Here is a 13328-nt window from a genome sequence, read left to right as displayed (position 1 = left end):
CCCAAATACTACATCTCCACTCCCTTCAACCTTACTAGCTCATCAATGGCCACCCCCTTCCTCTCTTCATCTTCCACCATCCTCCATCTCCTCCTCCTCGCCGCCGTCTCCCTCACCGCCGCCGGCGCGACGGTGACCCACCTCCACTTCTTCTGGCACGACGTCCTGACCACCCCAAACGCCACCGCCGTCGCCGTCACGCAGCCGGCCGACCCCTCCAGCAGCTTCGGTCAGACGGTGGTGATCGACAACGCGATGACGGAGGGGCCGGACGCCTCGTCGGCTCTGGTCGGGAGGGCGCAGGGGCTCTACGTGGTCGTCTCCCAGAACGCCTCCAACCCGGCCCTGCTCATGGTCATGAACCTGGTTCTGACCGCGCCCGAGTACAACGGGAGCACCATCTCCATTATCGGCCGGAACCCGGTGCTCCAACAGGAGCGGGAGCTCCCGGTGGTCGGCGGCACCGGCCACTTCCGGCAGGGCCGCGGCTACGCCCTGCTCAAGACCTACAGCTTCAACGCTACCACGGGGAACGCCGTCGTAGAGTACGATGTCTACGTCACGCATTAGTTTGTAATAACCATTTTATATCTTTTATTTTCAAATAATATGTTCAAATAAACTCTGATGAAGACTTTTCTATGACTACATCAAAAAAATAGCGTGGTAGGTGTTGGATGATATATTTTTTCCAATCAAGAAATTAAGAATTGGGAATTGTTTCACCCAACCAACAGTCTGAGATGCTTTATGACTTGTAACTTTGAATAGTTTCCTTTCCCATCTTCTTTAAGTCTCTCTAAAGTCATGCTGTACGTTTTTGACCGATTAGCCTGCCACAAGTCAATTTTATGTCGTCGCTAATCGATGGACCTCCATGCACTCAACGACCACAAAAGATAGATAGTGGTAACTGCAGGCCTAGCTAGCTGCAGTAAGTAATTAGCAGAATTAGAAGTCAGCTCTGGGGTAACGATTTGTTGTATAAAAATTAGCATGAAATGCTAGTACGAAAGACAAACATGGGAGTGAGATCCACCTGTATGCAAATGGGATCCAATCCCTTATGTCTTTTATGTTAGTTTTTCATACAACAAATCATTACCTACAGCCTCCAATGAGAATTATGAGACTTACGAACGACGACCAAACCAACGGGACTTACTGACGACGACTTCGACCCTGACCCCGTATGATATCGCTGCCGCTGCGATGAAATTATCCTTCGGAATACTTTTGTTGCGGAGGATCTCCGATTCTTGTTCTACATTTTAAGTTTCTAATCGAATCAATCGAATTGATCGAAGTTTTCAATAAAAATTAAATAATTTAAATTAATAAAATATCGATGAATTCCATGTTGGATCAAATTAATTGAACTCTTTCAAAGAAATAAATGAAATCAAGAGAAATTTAAGGTCCAATAGGGAACACAAGTTAGTCGTGCCACTTGGCACGATCTTATCTCGTGCTAAGGATCTAGCAGAGAAGTTTTAGCGGTTAGATTGTGTCACCTAACATGATCGTGGTGCAGTTTAGGAATTTAAGATCCGATTCAATTGAAAATATCAGTTTATTTGATTTAATTGAATAATTAATATTTTTTTAAATTGAATTTCGGAACGGACTAATCTAAAATCTATCATACGATGAGGAGGGGTGGGGGCGGAATAGTCCACCATCTTGGCATATTGAAAAATTCTAAATTTAATCCAAATCTAATTGTGAATTAGACGGATTAATCTATGAATTTATCAAAAAATATAAATATTAAATATTTTAAATTTGATACACAGATTAAGTTGGTTAAGTCCATAAACTCATTGATTTTTTATTTTAATTTTAAATTCAAAATAAAATTATCCACGTATCAAACTAAGCCCATAAGTGAATTTTCTATTTTAATTTTAAAACCAACTCAAAGTTCTTTACGAGCCAATTAACATGCGAGTCCCAAATTAATATATCTGAATCTATTTTAAAATAAATTAATAAAATTTTAATTCTAATCTATTTAAATTATTTGAAAGTGAGGCCTAACAGTTCCGAGCTAGCTACCTCCGTTACGATTCTGTTGTTTCTCACTGCTATGTATTTTAAATAAATCTGAGGTCATTTCTATAAACTTCCTGATCACGGGATTCCCCTTTACCGTCGACTACCGGAACTCGAGGTTGAGGAAGAAATCGAGGTCAAAATTCATCGTTTCTCTTTGATCTCCTTGGCGGAATCATGTCCTCCTTCAGCGGCGATGAGACTGCTCCTTTCTTCGGCTTCCTCGGAGCCGCTGCCGCCCTCGTCTTCTCCTGTAAACCTTTCGATCTCGTCGCTATTTGGTATCCTGCAGCCTCGCTGCTGTCTTACAACTGGTTCTGGTCCGCTTACAGGCATGGGAGCCGCGTACGGGACTGCGAAGAGCGGTGTTGGGGTGGCGTCCATGGGTGTGATGCGGCCGGAGCTGGTCATGAAGTCGATCGTGCCCGTTGTCATGGCAGGGGTGCTCGGTATCTACGGGTTGATCATTGCTGTGATCATAAGTACCGGGATCAATCCCAAGGCATAGTCATACTACCTTTTTGACGGGTACGCTCATCTCTCCTCGGGGCTCGCTTGCGGTCTTGCAGGTTTGTCTGCAGGCATGGCGATCGGGATCGTTGGCGATGCTGGTGTTCGGTAAATTTCTTTGGATCTCTGTTCCTTTACGTATGTATTTTATGTTGGTGTTTAATCTGAATTTTGATGGCTTTCGTGAACCTAAACTATTTAGATTTTCCATCTGTTATTGTTCCTAAGTTCAAATGAGAATGATTCTATTTATTTCATCATTTGGAGGCATGATTTTGGTTGTTCTCGTGCATTAGATGATTTGAAGAATCTGCTATTGTAGTTATTCGTTGTCACCATATCTGCATGCTATGCTTTTTAGTATTTCTTTTTCTATTAGAATTTCGTGTGACTTAGATATTAGACCTTTCTTTTATTAAAAATTGAAGGGAAGACTAAACAAAATTAGGAAGGGGATGTAGCCATTTATTTATTTATTTCTTTTTTGCATTGGAGTAAAAAATATGATTGGTTTTATATACCATGCTCTCCTATTCTCAACTAAAACTTTGCATACCTCTATTACCTTTTAGGAGGCTTATGTCCTGTAGAAACTGTCTGTCTATCTGAGACTGTTCCTTGGCTTGTAAGTCCTAACACAAGGTTAGAATTCTAGCTTTTCCAAAGTGATATCTCAATGATGGCTCACGCCCCCTAGAAGGATGCCTTCTTCGCCTTCCACCTAAGCTGTGGGAAAGGCTCAAAACCAATTATAGAGAATAGTAAAGCTTCATAGTGTCTTTCTTTCTAGGTGTGGGTAGTTTGCATCTTTATAGACATGTCTATATCACCAAGCCTCTATCTAAGACAGTGCCAAATCGTTTTGCCTTTTGTTGGGTCAGAACTTACCCAGAATGGAGTAACCTTCCAGGAAATTTTATTGGACTTATGTTCATAATTGTAGGAATTGGGTTCATGCTTTCTCCAGCTCCTTTTTATCAAGGGACTCTTGACATATGCAAAGTAGTGCATTTTTGTTTGACAAATTCCTACCTCAAAAGTTATAGTTTAGTGAATTTAAGATGTAATATATCTTGATTGTTAATTTACTGCATCTTTAATTCATGGTTGTGGCTTTCATTATGGAGTCGGAACAGAGCACATGCAAGCATTAAATAGTGTGTAATTTCTTGGTGGTCCTAGATTGTTTTTTCTGCCCCTGCACTTGGATCTTTATGCACTTATGTCTGATGTTTATTATACTTGTTTGTACCTTTTAAACCAACATGCTGGAATTTTTCTCTTGTTTGGACTTGGATTTTGATCTCATAATTGCTTTTTTTTTCCTTTCCCCTCTTTCCCTCTCTGTTGTTTGATTGATTTTTCTCTATATATTCGCAACTCATCTTATTGGAGGTAATTGGTTTAAGTTTCTTTCCTAGATGACGCATTCATGTGAGTTACCATCAGTTCCTTCTATTTGTTTGACCAAAGTTCCTCCTTTAACCTTATAATTTAGTAAAAATAATATCTTCTCATGATTTGGAATTCACTCTCATTTCTCTGACGATTCTTTTCAAGTGCAACTAGAATAACCTCCTTGTGTTTGTTTGAGTCTCAACTTACAATTATATAAAAGCTAGCCTCATCATAAATCTGTACTTCTGCTGCAAAATGGACAAAGATTGGTCTCCTCGTTGGTAGTTTAGCTATTCATTTTAATAAGAGCTTAATGTAGGCCTAGAGGGATGTAAGAGTTAATCTATGGTGGAGACTTGGCTTTATCATTGACAAACTTACCTTCCATGGGTATGAAAGAGGAGAATGACTGTGCACATATGAGAACAATGTTCAACTCATCTTCACTATATGGTATTGTATTACAGAGTTCTTCTCTGTCTCTTCCTTTCTTGCCTCTCAACCTGGTTGTGGACTGGGTCATTAGAAGATCTGCAAGAACCTAAGAAATCTTGCAGTATAATACCAGATCATAACAGTAACAAAGGGCTGTCTTATGTCCAATTTCATCTGAGGCTAGCTCTCCACCTTTGCAACCAATTGAACCAATTGACAAAAAGGTATCTGTATCTCCTGTCCCTGAGGTCTGTGTTTGCTGGTGGAAACCATGGCGAAAGGCAACACACTGAGGAAATGTTCCCTAGGTGACCTTATTCCTGTTCTCGTGCAGAAATGTGTGAGAGATGTAGTCCAAACTCCTGCTCTTGTGCAGAGAGGAGTCACTTGCTAACTTTTTGGAGTGGACATCCCATATGGAGTTGAACAATCTTTGCTTATCCAGTAGACCAATGGTACTCCCAAGATCCAATTATTTAATTGCTTTTGAATTCCTTAGATTTGATCAGGCATTGATTATATACCCAAGTTACACTCAACTCCAGTGTGTTAGACAATTTACTGTGTCTTCTTAAAACTAACCTCTTTTATTCCCTCGTGTGAGTCTCTTGTTCTAGGCAAGTATTGGTCACCGACCCAATCCCTAAATAACCACAATGCCCCTGCGCTATTACAAATATATCCAAAAGCTTGAATCGAACTCCGCCTTCTCTTAAAGAGGTTCCAATGGTTAAACAGGAGTTTTGCACAGTTGACAGTGTTTGAGCTTAAAGAAAACTTTCCATGGCGGCTGCCATTATCAACCATGTATGCTAGCATTTTGTTATTGCTGCAAAGAAGGTAGTAAGTAATAGCATAAATAAAAACAATTATTGATTAATACATTGAGCATGTGGTATAAATGCTTTGTGCTGCCCAAACAAGTTGCACAATTTGGTGAATTTAGCTACTATTTCTTTCTATAAGGGACTCAAGGCACAGTTTACATGTTAACAATTTTCGTGTTGATTTCAGGGCCAACGCGCAGCAGCCTAAGTTGTTTGTTGGCATGATTCTCATTCTCATCTTTGCTGAAGCACTGGCACTCTACGGTCTCATTGTTGGTATCATCCTTTCCTCTCGCGCTGGCCAATCCAGGGCAGATTAAGATTCTCAAGCTCTACATTCGGTATCCACTGGTGACTTGGTCTCCATGTTCATATTGAATATCCATACAATTGAGTTTGCTTTCTTGGTTTTATGTTGCATTCTGAGTAGATATGTCTGTGCTAAGAAAGTTTTCACAATACTAGTTTTCTGTCAGCAGCAACAATTGACATGATTTTTTCGCCGATAATGTTATCCATGATTTAGATCGAATGAAATTTAGATTGATGTACAAAACAACTTGACATGTCTGTGCTTCACACATTTACACTCAAAGAGGATCAGAATAATTCTCTAGGCACTCAAGGGTCATGTGTATGTTTTTTTCCCTAAAGGACTTGACTTGATCATTTAGGAACTTAAGGGTCCATGTGTACGATTTTTAACCTAAATGATCTGATTTGGATCATTTCGAAATTTTACAGAATTTTTCTATAACCATTTGAAGTCCATATTCAATAGATGTGCAATTTTCTCTCTTTGAGACTCCGAAGAGTGAATGTGTGTACTTTTCTTACCAACCTAAATGGCCTTATTTAAGTCATCAAGAAACACTTTTTAGTGGTGGGCATGAGCGACAAGGCGTTCAATAAATTAATCAAATATTCATGGTTTGAATTTCAATTATGATGTATTGTAGAGTATTTTTTTTTAGTGAGATGAAAATTTTAGAACATTAGATCATTGGATGAGGAGTTGTTCATACTTTTAGATTTATCTAGTGGACAAATCAAGAGGAAAAGCCATTCATCTTTTGAGCCCAAGACATAGATATTTGGACTTCTGTAATATAGAATAATTTCTGGATTTAGGTGGAAATTCTAGATAGTCGGTCTCATGGGTGATCATCTATTAAAATTGAAATTGAAAAATTACAGTTGATCACTACAAGGGAGGGCATTCTTTTGGTTTTTAAATAAAAATCGAACAAACTGAAATTATTTTAACAAGTCTATTTCGTTGTAACTAAAATTTACAATTATATCCTTTTAAGGTTTATTTATTTAAAATTTAAAAATTATTTTTTAATTTTGGTTAATTTGAATTATAAAAAAAAATTATAAAATTGAAATCGAATTAATTGATTTTTTTTAAAAAAAATAATTAAAATTTTGAAATAATTAAATTAAATTTTTAAATTTGATGGATTTAAAATTTTTGGGACCCTAGGGGTTGGTGAGCAACTTGGCAATTTGAAAAATGTGGAGAGCCTTTTTGAGAAAAACTTATTCTTTTATTTACTTTTAAAAAATTAAAAGGGCTCTTTGCTATTTTTGTGAAATCGATCAGTGAAAACACACAGTGAGTTGCATAGCTAAGTTTACTACTAAGAAAAGACCGAGTAAATCCAAACCGAATGCCTGGAGTTTTATGGGCCACAGCTCGAATCAAGACCCCCCCTCGGTTCCTGATCTCCTGCTTCGCCCGAGCCACGAGAGTCACAAGTACTGGCCAGTCAAACCGGGGTCCATCTGGTTCCGCGGTCTGAGCGAACCACGTCACACATGACGCGCACAAACACGGGACGCCAGAACAGGCGATCCATCCCCCAGCTCTGCCAAACCCAGCTGTCAACTGTCTCCATGTAATAATCCAAGCGTCGAGCTCAGACCACCCTGCTTCGTCCTCCCTCCACCGATGGCGCTCCCCAAGCTTCTCCTCTTCCTCCTCCTCCTCGCCCTCGCCAATGCCGGCGAGCCCCGCGCGGAAGGCGCCAGCTCGAGAAGCCTAGTGAGGGACTCGGCCACCGAGTGGCCTTCCTCCTTCCCGTTCGCCCCTTTCGAGGATAACGACGACGACGACGACGATGACTTCGAGCTCTATGGGGAAGAAGAAACGGAGGAGGAGCTGAGGAGGAAGAGGCGGCGACGGCGGCGGAGCCATCCGGTGTTCTTGCCGCCCCAGGCCCGCTACTTCATCTCCTACGCGGCGCTGTCGGCCAACCGCGTCCCCTGCCCGCCGCGCTCCGGCCGGTCCTACTACACCCACAACTGCCACATGGCGAGGGGACCTGTCCACCCTTACTCCCGGGACTGCGAATCCATTTCCCGCTGCAGGAGGTGATGATCATTGGCCATGGCGGAGAAAGTTCTTGTTACATTCACTACTACTACGCTGCTGCTGCTGCTGCTCCACTATTTTAGCTGCACTACTGTGATGCCATCACTATCTATCATGTTTTTGTGCGTCTACTAGTAAATTATGAAGCGTTGGGGGTTCTGCTAATTTTGTTTACAGTGCTGATTTGATTTCATTGGAGATCCAGAATCTCTAAATTGAAATGCTTGGAGATTGATCAAGAACTCATCATGAATATGGTGTTATTAGTCGTTCAATTTAATGCAGCTCATTGCCAAAGGGGCGTGTAATAATGATCCAATGCGTTAGGAACATTTATTTATATTGTGAAAAATAAGGCAAGAAATTGATTTCTGTGATGAAGTAAGATGGAAAATTGAGAAACAAAGGCAGCTCGCTTAAACAAATTAAGGACCATATTCATAACACAGATTCATCTTTACACAAGAGTATATGTTGCTGTAACACTATGTACATGACCACACCAGCTAGCAATTAGAGAAAACCGGTATTACTGTTTCTAATGATACAAGGACAATGCACACATACCATGACACTATATGTTAATGCATTAGTTAAAGTCTATATGAGGATATGGACCTCAGGATCACATTTCCATGGGATCATTTGGGGAGTGAGGAGGAGGTTTGGTTGGTTGGTTGTTCGAAGAAACGTGATTTTGAGATGGATTTTGACGTCCATTGCGGGGAGGCAATTGAGGCATCAGAGAATAGTAGTTTGATACAGATTGCTGAAGCCCTCCATTGAAATGATTTCCATTTGCAATTGGAAGTCGTCCGGTTGCTATCTTAAGTCGCTGCACTTCTTCTCTTAAAGTCTTGTTGAGTGCTGTTCAGGAATTGAAAAGAATAGATTAGCAACAAACCATCAAGACTCAACCGTAAAATTAGGTAACAGTAATAGTGTTTGGCAACACACAGTAACAACTAAATGGTTCTTTTGTTAGTGTATTAAGAAAATTATGGTCTTCTCCAAATTAATGTGGCAAAGTTTCATATGGCTACCAGCACTTGGATTTGAAATTAAACAAGGACATTGCTCGGCGCCTCGGCATGGACATGGCTGAAAATAAACACAGTTTCCTGGATATCTATCCATAATTGTGTGATTTAGGTGTAAATAAATAATTCTTCTGCACCAATTTGGACAAGGTAAATGGAGTGGAATTGTTATCAAGAGCAAGAAAGTGCTACTTAGCAAACTTCAATTTATCAGGTAGCAAGGTAATTTTTGCCGACTCTTTACTCTCTTCTAAGAAAAAGGTGGAGAAGCGGCCCCACACGGTCGGCCCCACGAATTGTTATCAAGAACAAGAAAGTGCTACTTAGCAAACTTCAACTCTTGCCCTCAGGTAGCGGGTAAGCTAACCTATGCCCCGGGCAACTCTTTACTCTCAAATCTAGCATGATAGAAAGCTAATCCTACAAATAAATGTACAATAAGGTCCTAACATGAATTGCAAGTGATGAAGTAAACTTATTAAAGTCCTGAATTACCCTATCTATGAACTTCTCTATCTTGCGCAATTGATACTCTTCATACAGGATTGACTTGTAATTACTAGTTCTCTTCAAAATTAATAAATAGTGTAACAAAATTTTCAATACATTCAGGGGATTGGTAGTTCTGACCTTGATTTACTAATGGAAAGAACAGATTGAACAGTGTAGATTAGGAAGCATGGGATAGTTTAAACATACCATCACGAAGCTGAGCCTGTTGTTCGAAAGCCTGCAACCGCAATTTGAGTTCTCTGTTCTCTGCAGTCAAATCTGTAGTATCTCTCTGTGTTATTAAAATGTAGAGATTAAGTCCTTGAGCTCTTTAGAAATGAAAAAAAAATTCCCTTGAGCTCTCAAACATAATGTAGATTCTTGGTGCATGTATTTCATTAAAGAAAATAAATGTTAAAAAGAAAGTATGTTATCTTTGTTCTCATGGGAAGAACTAACGAAATAGTACAGAAACAATACAATCCTCATGAGGGAAGAGTTACAATAGTAGATTCTTTCAGATGTGCATTGTCATGGAGGTGGAATAAAAATACAACTTAAACGTGAAAAAGATTATCCTTAGCATGGTGTGTGATGAGAAAGTAGAACTGAAGAACGTTAGATCAATACAGAATTGAATTTCATATACTTTTCATTCAATCATGCAATAATAACAATTCTTTATCAGTCTACAAGGTTGGTAAGGTTGCCTGGTCGTAAAGACAGAACTGCGTTTAGAACAATCGAAGAATAATTTATTGACAGTGACCTGTTGAATTGACCACCGAAGCGTTCACATCATAATCTCAAGTACCAAGCACATGACACATTAATTTAAAGAATACAATACATTACTTGACCAATATGATCATTTTTCATATTTAATACCAAACAACTCCAGATAACTTCAGCAATTATATAGCCTTTGATTTCAGTATCAATGTGATTACTTTTCACAAGGTTTGGTTTAAATGTTTAACAATAATCGCATTGGCATTTGGCTTCTTGGACTGCAAGTTAAAAGTACAGTGCCATTCAAAACAGAAATTGAAGTATAATGTAACATTTGTAATACTCATTTAATAAGCAATTTTTCATCTATAAAATAAACTAAATTAGCTCTCAAAAGCATCAGTTCTTAATGGTGGAAGTATAATTTACACAAAAGAAACTCAAAGCTTCAATTCTTGTCCTACTCCTTATTCATTTTGCCAGAGTCCAACAAAACTAAAAATTGCCTATTCGAAGAAAATGGCAAGTAGGCATTCCACCATGAGTAATCATCACTGGTTGTCTAGATCACAATTGTAGTAAAAAAGAAAGTTTACATATCAAACCATGACAAGCTCGCACCTACTGTACACCTCAGAATCATATTTTGAAAACAAAATTATTTGGACAGCCTGAACAACAAAATGATATGATTCATCATGGTGAATCTAAAAATACTCTGTAATTGATACTCAAGTATGTGCAGTTTGCATATGCTTGCAAAGAGAAGATGGCTAACATGATATTTTAATTTCAGAGGAGACTAAATTAACCTACAGCCTAATCACCAAATACACTATGAGCAACACTAGTCCAGCTTAACTTTTGAGAAGGAGCCCAAAAAATCATATGCAGATTTCTATACAAAAAAAAACCCCATTAATTTTGATACCTGGAGAAGTGTGAGCTGTGCAGAAAGAGTGGTTGCCTCAGTCTGAAGCGTTTGCACTTTCCGCTCAAGTTCACACGTGTAACGGACCTTCCTCTCCTTGGAACGGGCAGCAGATTGCCTATTTGCAAGAATCCTGTTGAATTGATATCCCAATGAAATTAGCAACTAGAATATCCGCAAACACGCCAAGGTTTAACGCATAATCATGGATGATAATTCACAGGAAAAAAAATTCTTGCAGGATGCAAAGGGGAAAGCAATCAACAGGGAGAAGAGGGAAAATCATGCCTTTTGGCTCTCTTCGGGTCAAGCAGCGCCAGCTCCGCTAGCTTATCGGCCGACATGGCCTTCTTCGCATTATCCGAGAACAGCGAGGCTGAATCCCCCTCCAACGGCGAGATCGAACCGTCCACGGAGCCACTCCGTCGGTGGTGCCCTCTCCTTCCCGGCGCGGCACCAGCCTCTCCGGCGTGGAACCCTATCCCCTCGAAGAGAGCACTGTCCATCGAAAGGTTCCGGAGGTGGGACCCCGGGACGGGCCTGCTCGCCGCCAGCGGATCTGACAACTGAGGCTCGGCCAAGAGCGGTCCAGATATGGCACCGGACGCATTGTCGTCGGAGAGCGAGGGGAAGTCCATATCCGAGATGCTGAAGTCGGGGTCGTTGTCGAAGAGGAAGTCGTCGGGGAGGCGGATGAAGGTCTCGGAGTGAGCCCGGCGGTGCCCGGAGGCGCCGCTTCTGCCACTCGGCGGCGGGATCTGCCCGAACCGGTTGTGGGCGCCGGCGGGCGGCCCTCCGCTCGGCTCCATCGCTGGCGTCGACGGAGGAGTTGGATGAGAGGCGGCGTGATCAATCAATCATGCGCAGCAGTCCCAATTAAGAGCGTGTCCAGTGTGTGTGGCTGTGGCCTGTGGGAGATGGACCACCTGTCCAACCTAACCGCACGTTACTGCAACAGCACGTCAGCACCTTTGAGCGAGTGCAAATACACCAAAATAATAATAATAAATAAATAACATAATAATTTTTAAAAATTCTTTTTACTCTTAAATGGATTGATTTGCATTACTCTCTTTGGTACATTCTATGATGTTATTAAAGGATACTGGACAATGATGCAACGGTAGGATATCTAGGTTGTGACCTAGGACTCGCAGTTCGATCTCCAACTACGACGTATTTACAGGAATTTTCTTTCAAATGGGGAACGCAATCAAAAGATGCTGGGCATTTAGTGGTCAGTGGGAAACTTCCGTGGGACCATGTCGGCCACCTCCAGAGATTGAGTCCATGAGACTGACTGGGATTTATCAGTTTTACCCTGGTGGTCGGTGGGAAATTTCCGTGGGACTGGGTCGGCCAGGCCACCCCCAGGGATTGAATCCATGAGACAGACTGAGATTTATCATTTTTTATGATGTTATTAATATATATCGCAATCAAAGGATGTTGGACATCTAAGTTGGCCGTTGTGTGCGCTTTCCGATTTACCTTGATGACCGGTGGAAAACTTCAATGGGATTGGACCGGTCACCCCCAAGGATTGAGTCAATGTGACTAACTAGGATTATCAATTTTTTTATGATGTTATTAATATAATACCATATAATATAGTTGAGTTGGTTACAATGAATTCATAGAATTATTGAATTAGATAAAGATTAAATCTCAATGAAGTTGAGATAATGTCCTTCTCTATCATGGATAATTATAATTTTTTTTATTTATCTTTACATAAATAATCATAAAATAGTTGGTGTAAAATTATTAAGATTTATTAATATGTTCTTATAAATTTTTTTATTTAGAAAAAGGTTGAAGATACATGTGGATAACCGACCCACCAATGATGATCAAAGTTGACTTCAACGGTCCTTAGTTAAATGCCATTCATTAATATATGAAAAACAAAGATGACCTACACGATGTTAAGGTATTACAAAATGCATGTGATTCTCAAAAGGCACTCCAAACATGGATGATTGATGTGGCGCGGATAAGTAGCCTCCAAATGGCATCGTCGAGTTTGTCAAAAGTCAAACTGAATTATAAATCAAAGAGAAAAAGAAGATCAACTCCGAATAAGACAGACTTGAGGCAGGCCAATCAGAGCCTCGAGGTATCAATGTGCTAAGTCAAGACACACCCCAGTACACCGAGGCAAGCTTAATAGGCAACCGACTTCTTCAACTTAGCTCCTCTTGACTCCTTCAGCTCAATCGAGCTCAACTTCTCCAACTTGGCTTCTCCTGACTCCTTCAGCTTGGCCAAGCCTGACTCATTTAGCTCAGTGCAATCTAGATACCTCTGCATGCGATCACTAGCCCCCCTCCGTTTTTCTCGCTAGAGTATTATATAAAAGAGAGCACGCTCTTGTGAGTGTAGGTAAGATAGTTTTGGAGTATATCCCAACACGTGTTATATTTGTTGATCCTTTTTACTAAATCCTTAACTAAAGAGTCATTTAAAGAATATGTGAAGTCTTTGAGACTTCGTAGAATGTAACATATTATAAAGACAAATAGATA

General features: G+C 40.3%; 3 protein-coding genes and 1 pseudogene across 3 annotated transcripts; 3 read left to right on the top strand and 1 right to left on the bottom strand.

Annotated features, from left to right (window-relative positions):
• Nucleotides 1-43: 43 nt before the first annotated feature.
• Nucleotides 44-570, top strand: LOC141835700 (dirigent protein 21-like). Its single transcript, XM_074723075.1, has one exon. It carries the CDS (start codon nucleotides 46-48, stop codon nucleotides 568-570), a length of 525 nt encoding a protein of 174 aa, XP_074579176.1. The 5' UTR covers nucleotides 44-45.
• A 1502-nt stretch (nucleotides 571-2072) lies between these two features.
• LOC141836117 (V-type proton ATPase 16 kDa proteolipid subunit-like) lies at nucleotides 2073-5697 on the top strand (annotated as a pseudogene).
• A 1483-nt stretch (nucleotides 5698-7180) lies between these two features.
• On the top strand, nucleotides 7181-7863 carry LOC141835688 (uncharacterized). Its single transcript, XM_074723057.1, has one exon. The coding sequence runs from the start codon at nucleotides 7183-7185 to the stop codon at nucleotides 7606-7608; it is 426 nt and encodes a 141-aa protein (XP_074579158.1). The 5' UTR covers nucleotides 7181-7182; the 3' UTR covers nucleotides 7609-7863.
• A 158-nt stretch (nucleotides 7864-8021) lies between these two features.
• Nucleotides 8022-11630, bottom strand: LOC141836130 (transcription factor VIP1-like). Its single transcript, XM_074723542.1, has 4 exons — nucleotides 11089-11630; nucleotides 10801-10933; nucleotides 9345-9429; nucleotides 8022-8472 (listed from the first exon to the last, which is right to left on the bottom strand). The coding sequence occupies exons 1-4, from the start codon at nucleotides 11607-11609 to the stop codon at nucleotides 8231-8233; spliced, it is 981 nt and encodes a 326-aa protein (XP_074579643.1). The 5' UTR covers nucleotides 11610-11630; the 3' UTR covers nucleotides 8022-8230.
• Between the last annotated feature and the right edge of the window lie 1698 nt (nucleotides 11631-13328).

The sequence above is a fragment of the Curcuma longa genome, chromosome 10, assembly GCF_044706935.1.
Source record: "Curcuma longa cultivar G26 ecotype Majalengka, Jawa Barat chromosome 10, ITB_CL_G26_1.1, whole genome shotgun sequence".
Taxonomy (NCBI): domain Eukaryota; kingdom Viridiplantae; phylum Streptophyta; class Magnoliopsida; order Zingiberales; family Zingiberaceae; genus Curcuma; species Curcuma longa.
Note: the sequence above shows the minus strand (reverse complement) of the source record. Positions and strands in the feature narration are given on the sequence as shown.

Coding starts and splice junctions, on each gene's coding strand:
- LOC141835700 (XM_074723075.1), top strand. CDS start 46: ATGGCCACCCCCTTCCTCTCTTCATCTTCCACCATCCTCCATCTCCTC.
- LOC141835688 (XM_074723057.1), top strand. CDS start 7,183: ATGGCGCTCCCCAAGCTTCTCCTCTTCCTCCTCCTCCTCGCCCTCGCC.
- LOC141836130 (XM_074723542.1), bottom strand. CDS start 11,609: ATGGAGCCGAGCGGAGGGCCGCCCGCCGGCGCCCACAACCGGTTCGGG. Junction 10,934..11,088: donor GACCCGAAGAGAGCCAAAAG/GCATGATTTTCC, acceptor TCAATTCAACAG/GATTCTTGCAAATAGGCAAT. Junction 9,430..10,800: donor CACAGCTCACACTTCTCCAG/GTATCAAAATTA, acceptor TTAATAACACAG/AGAGATACTACAGATTTGAC.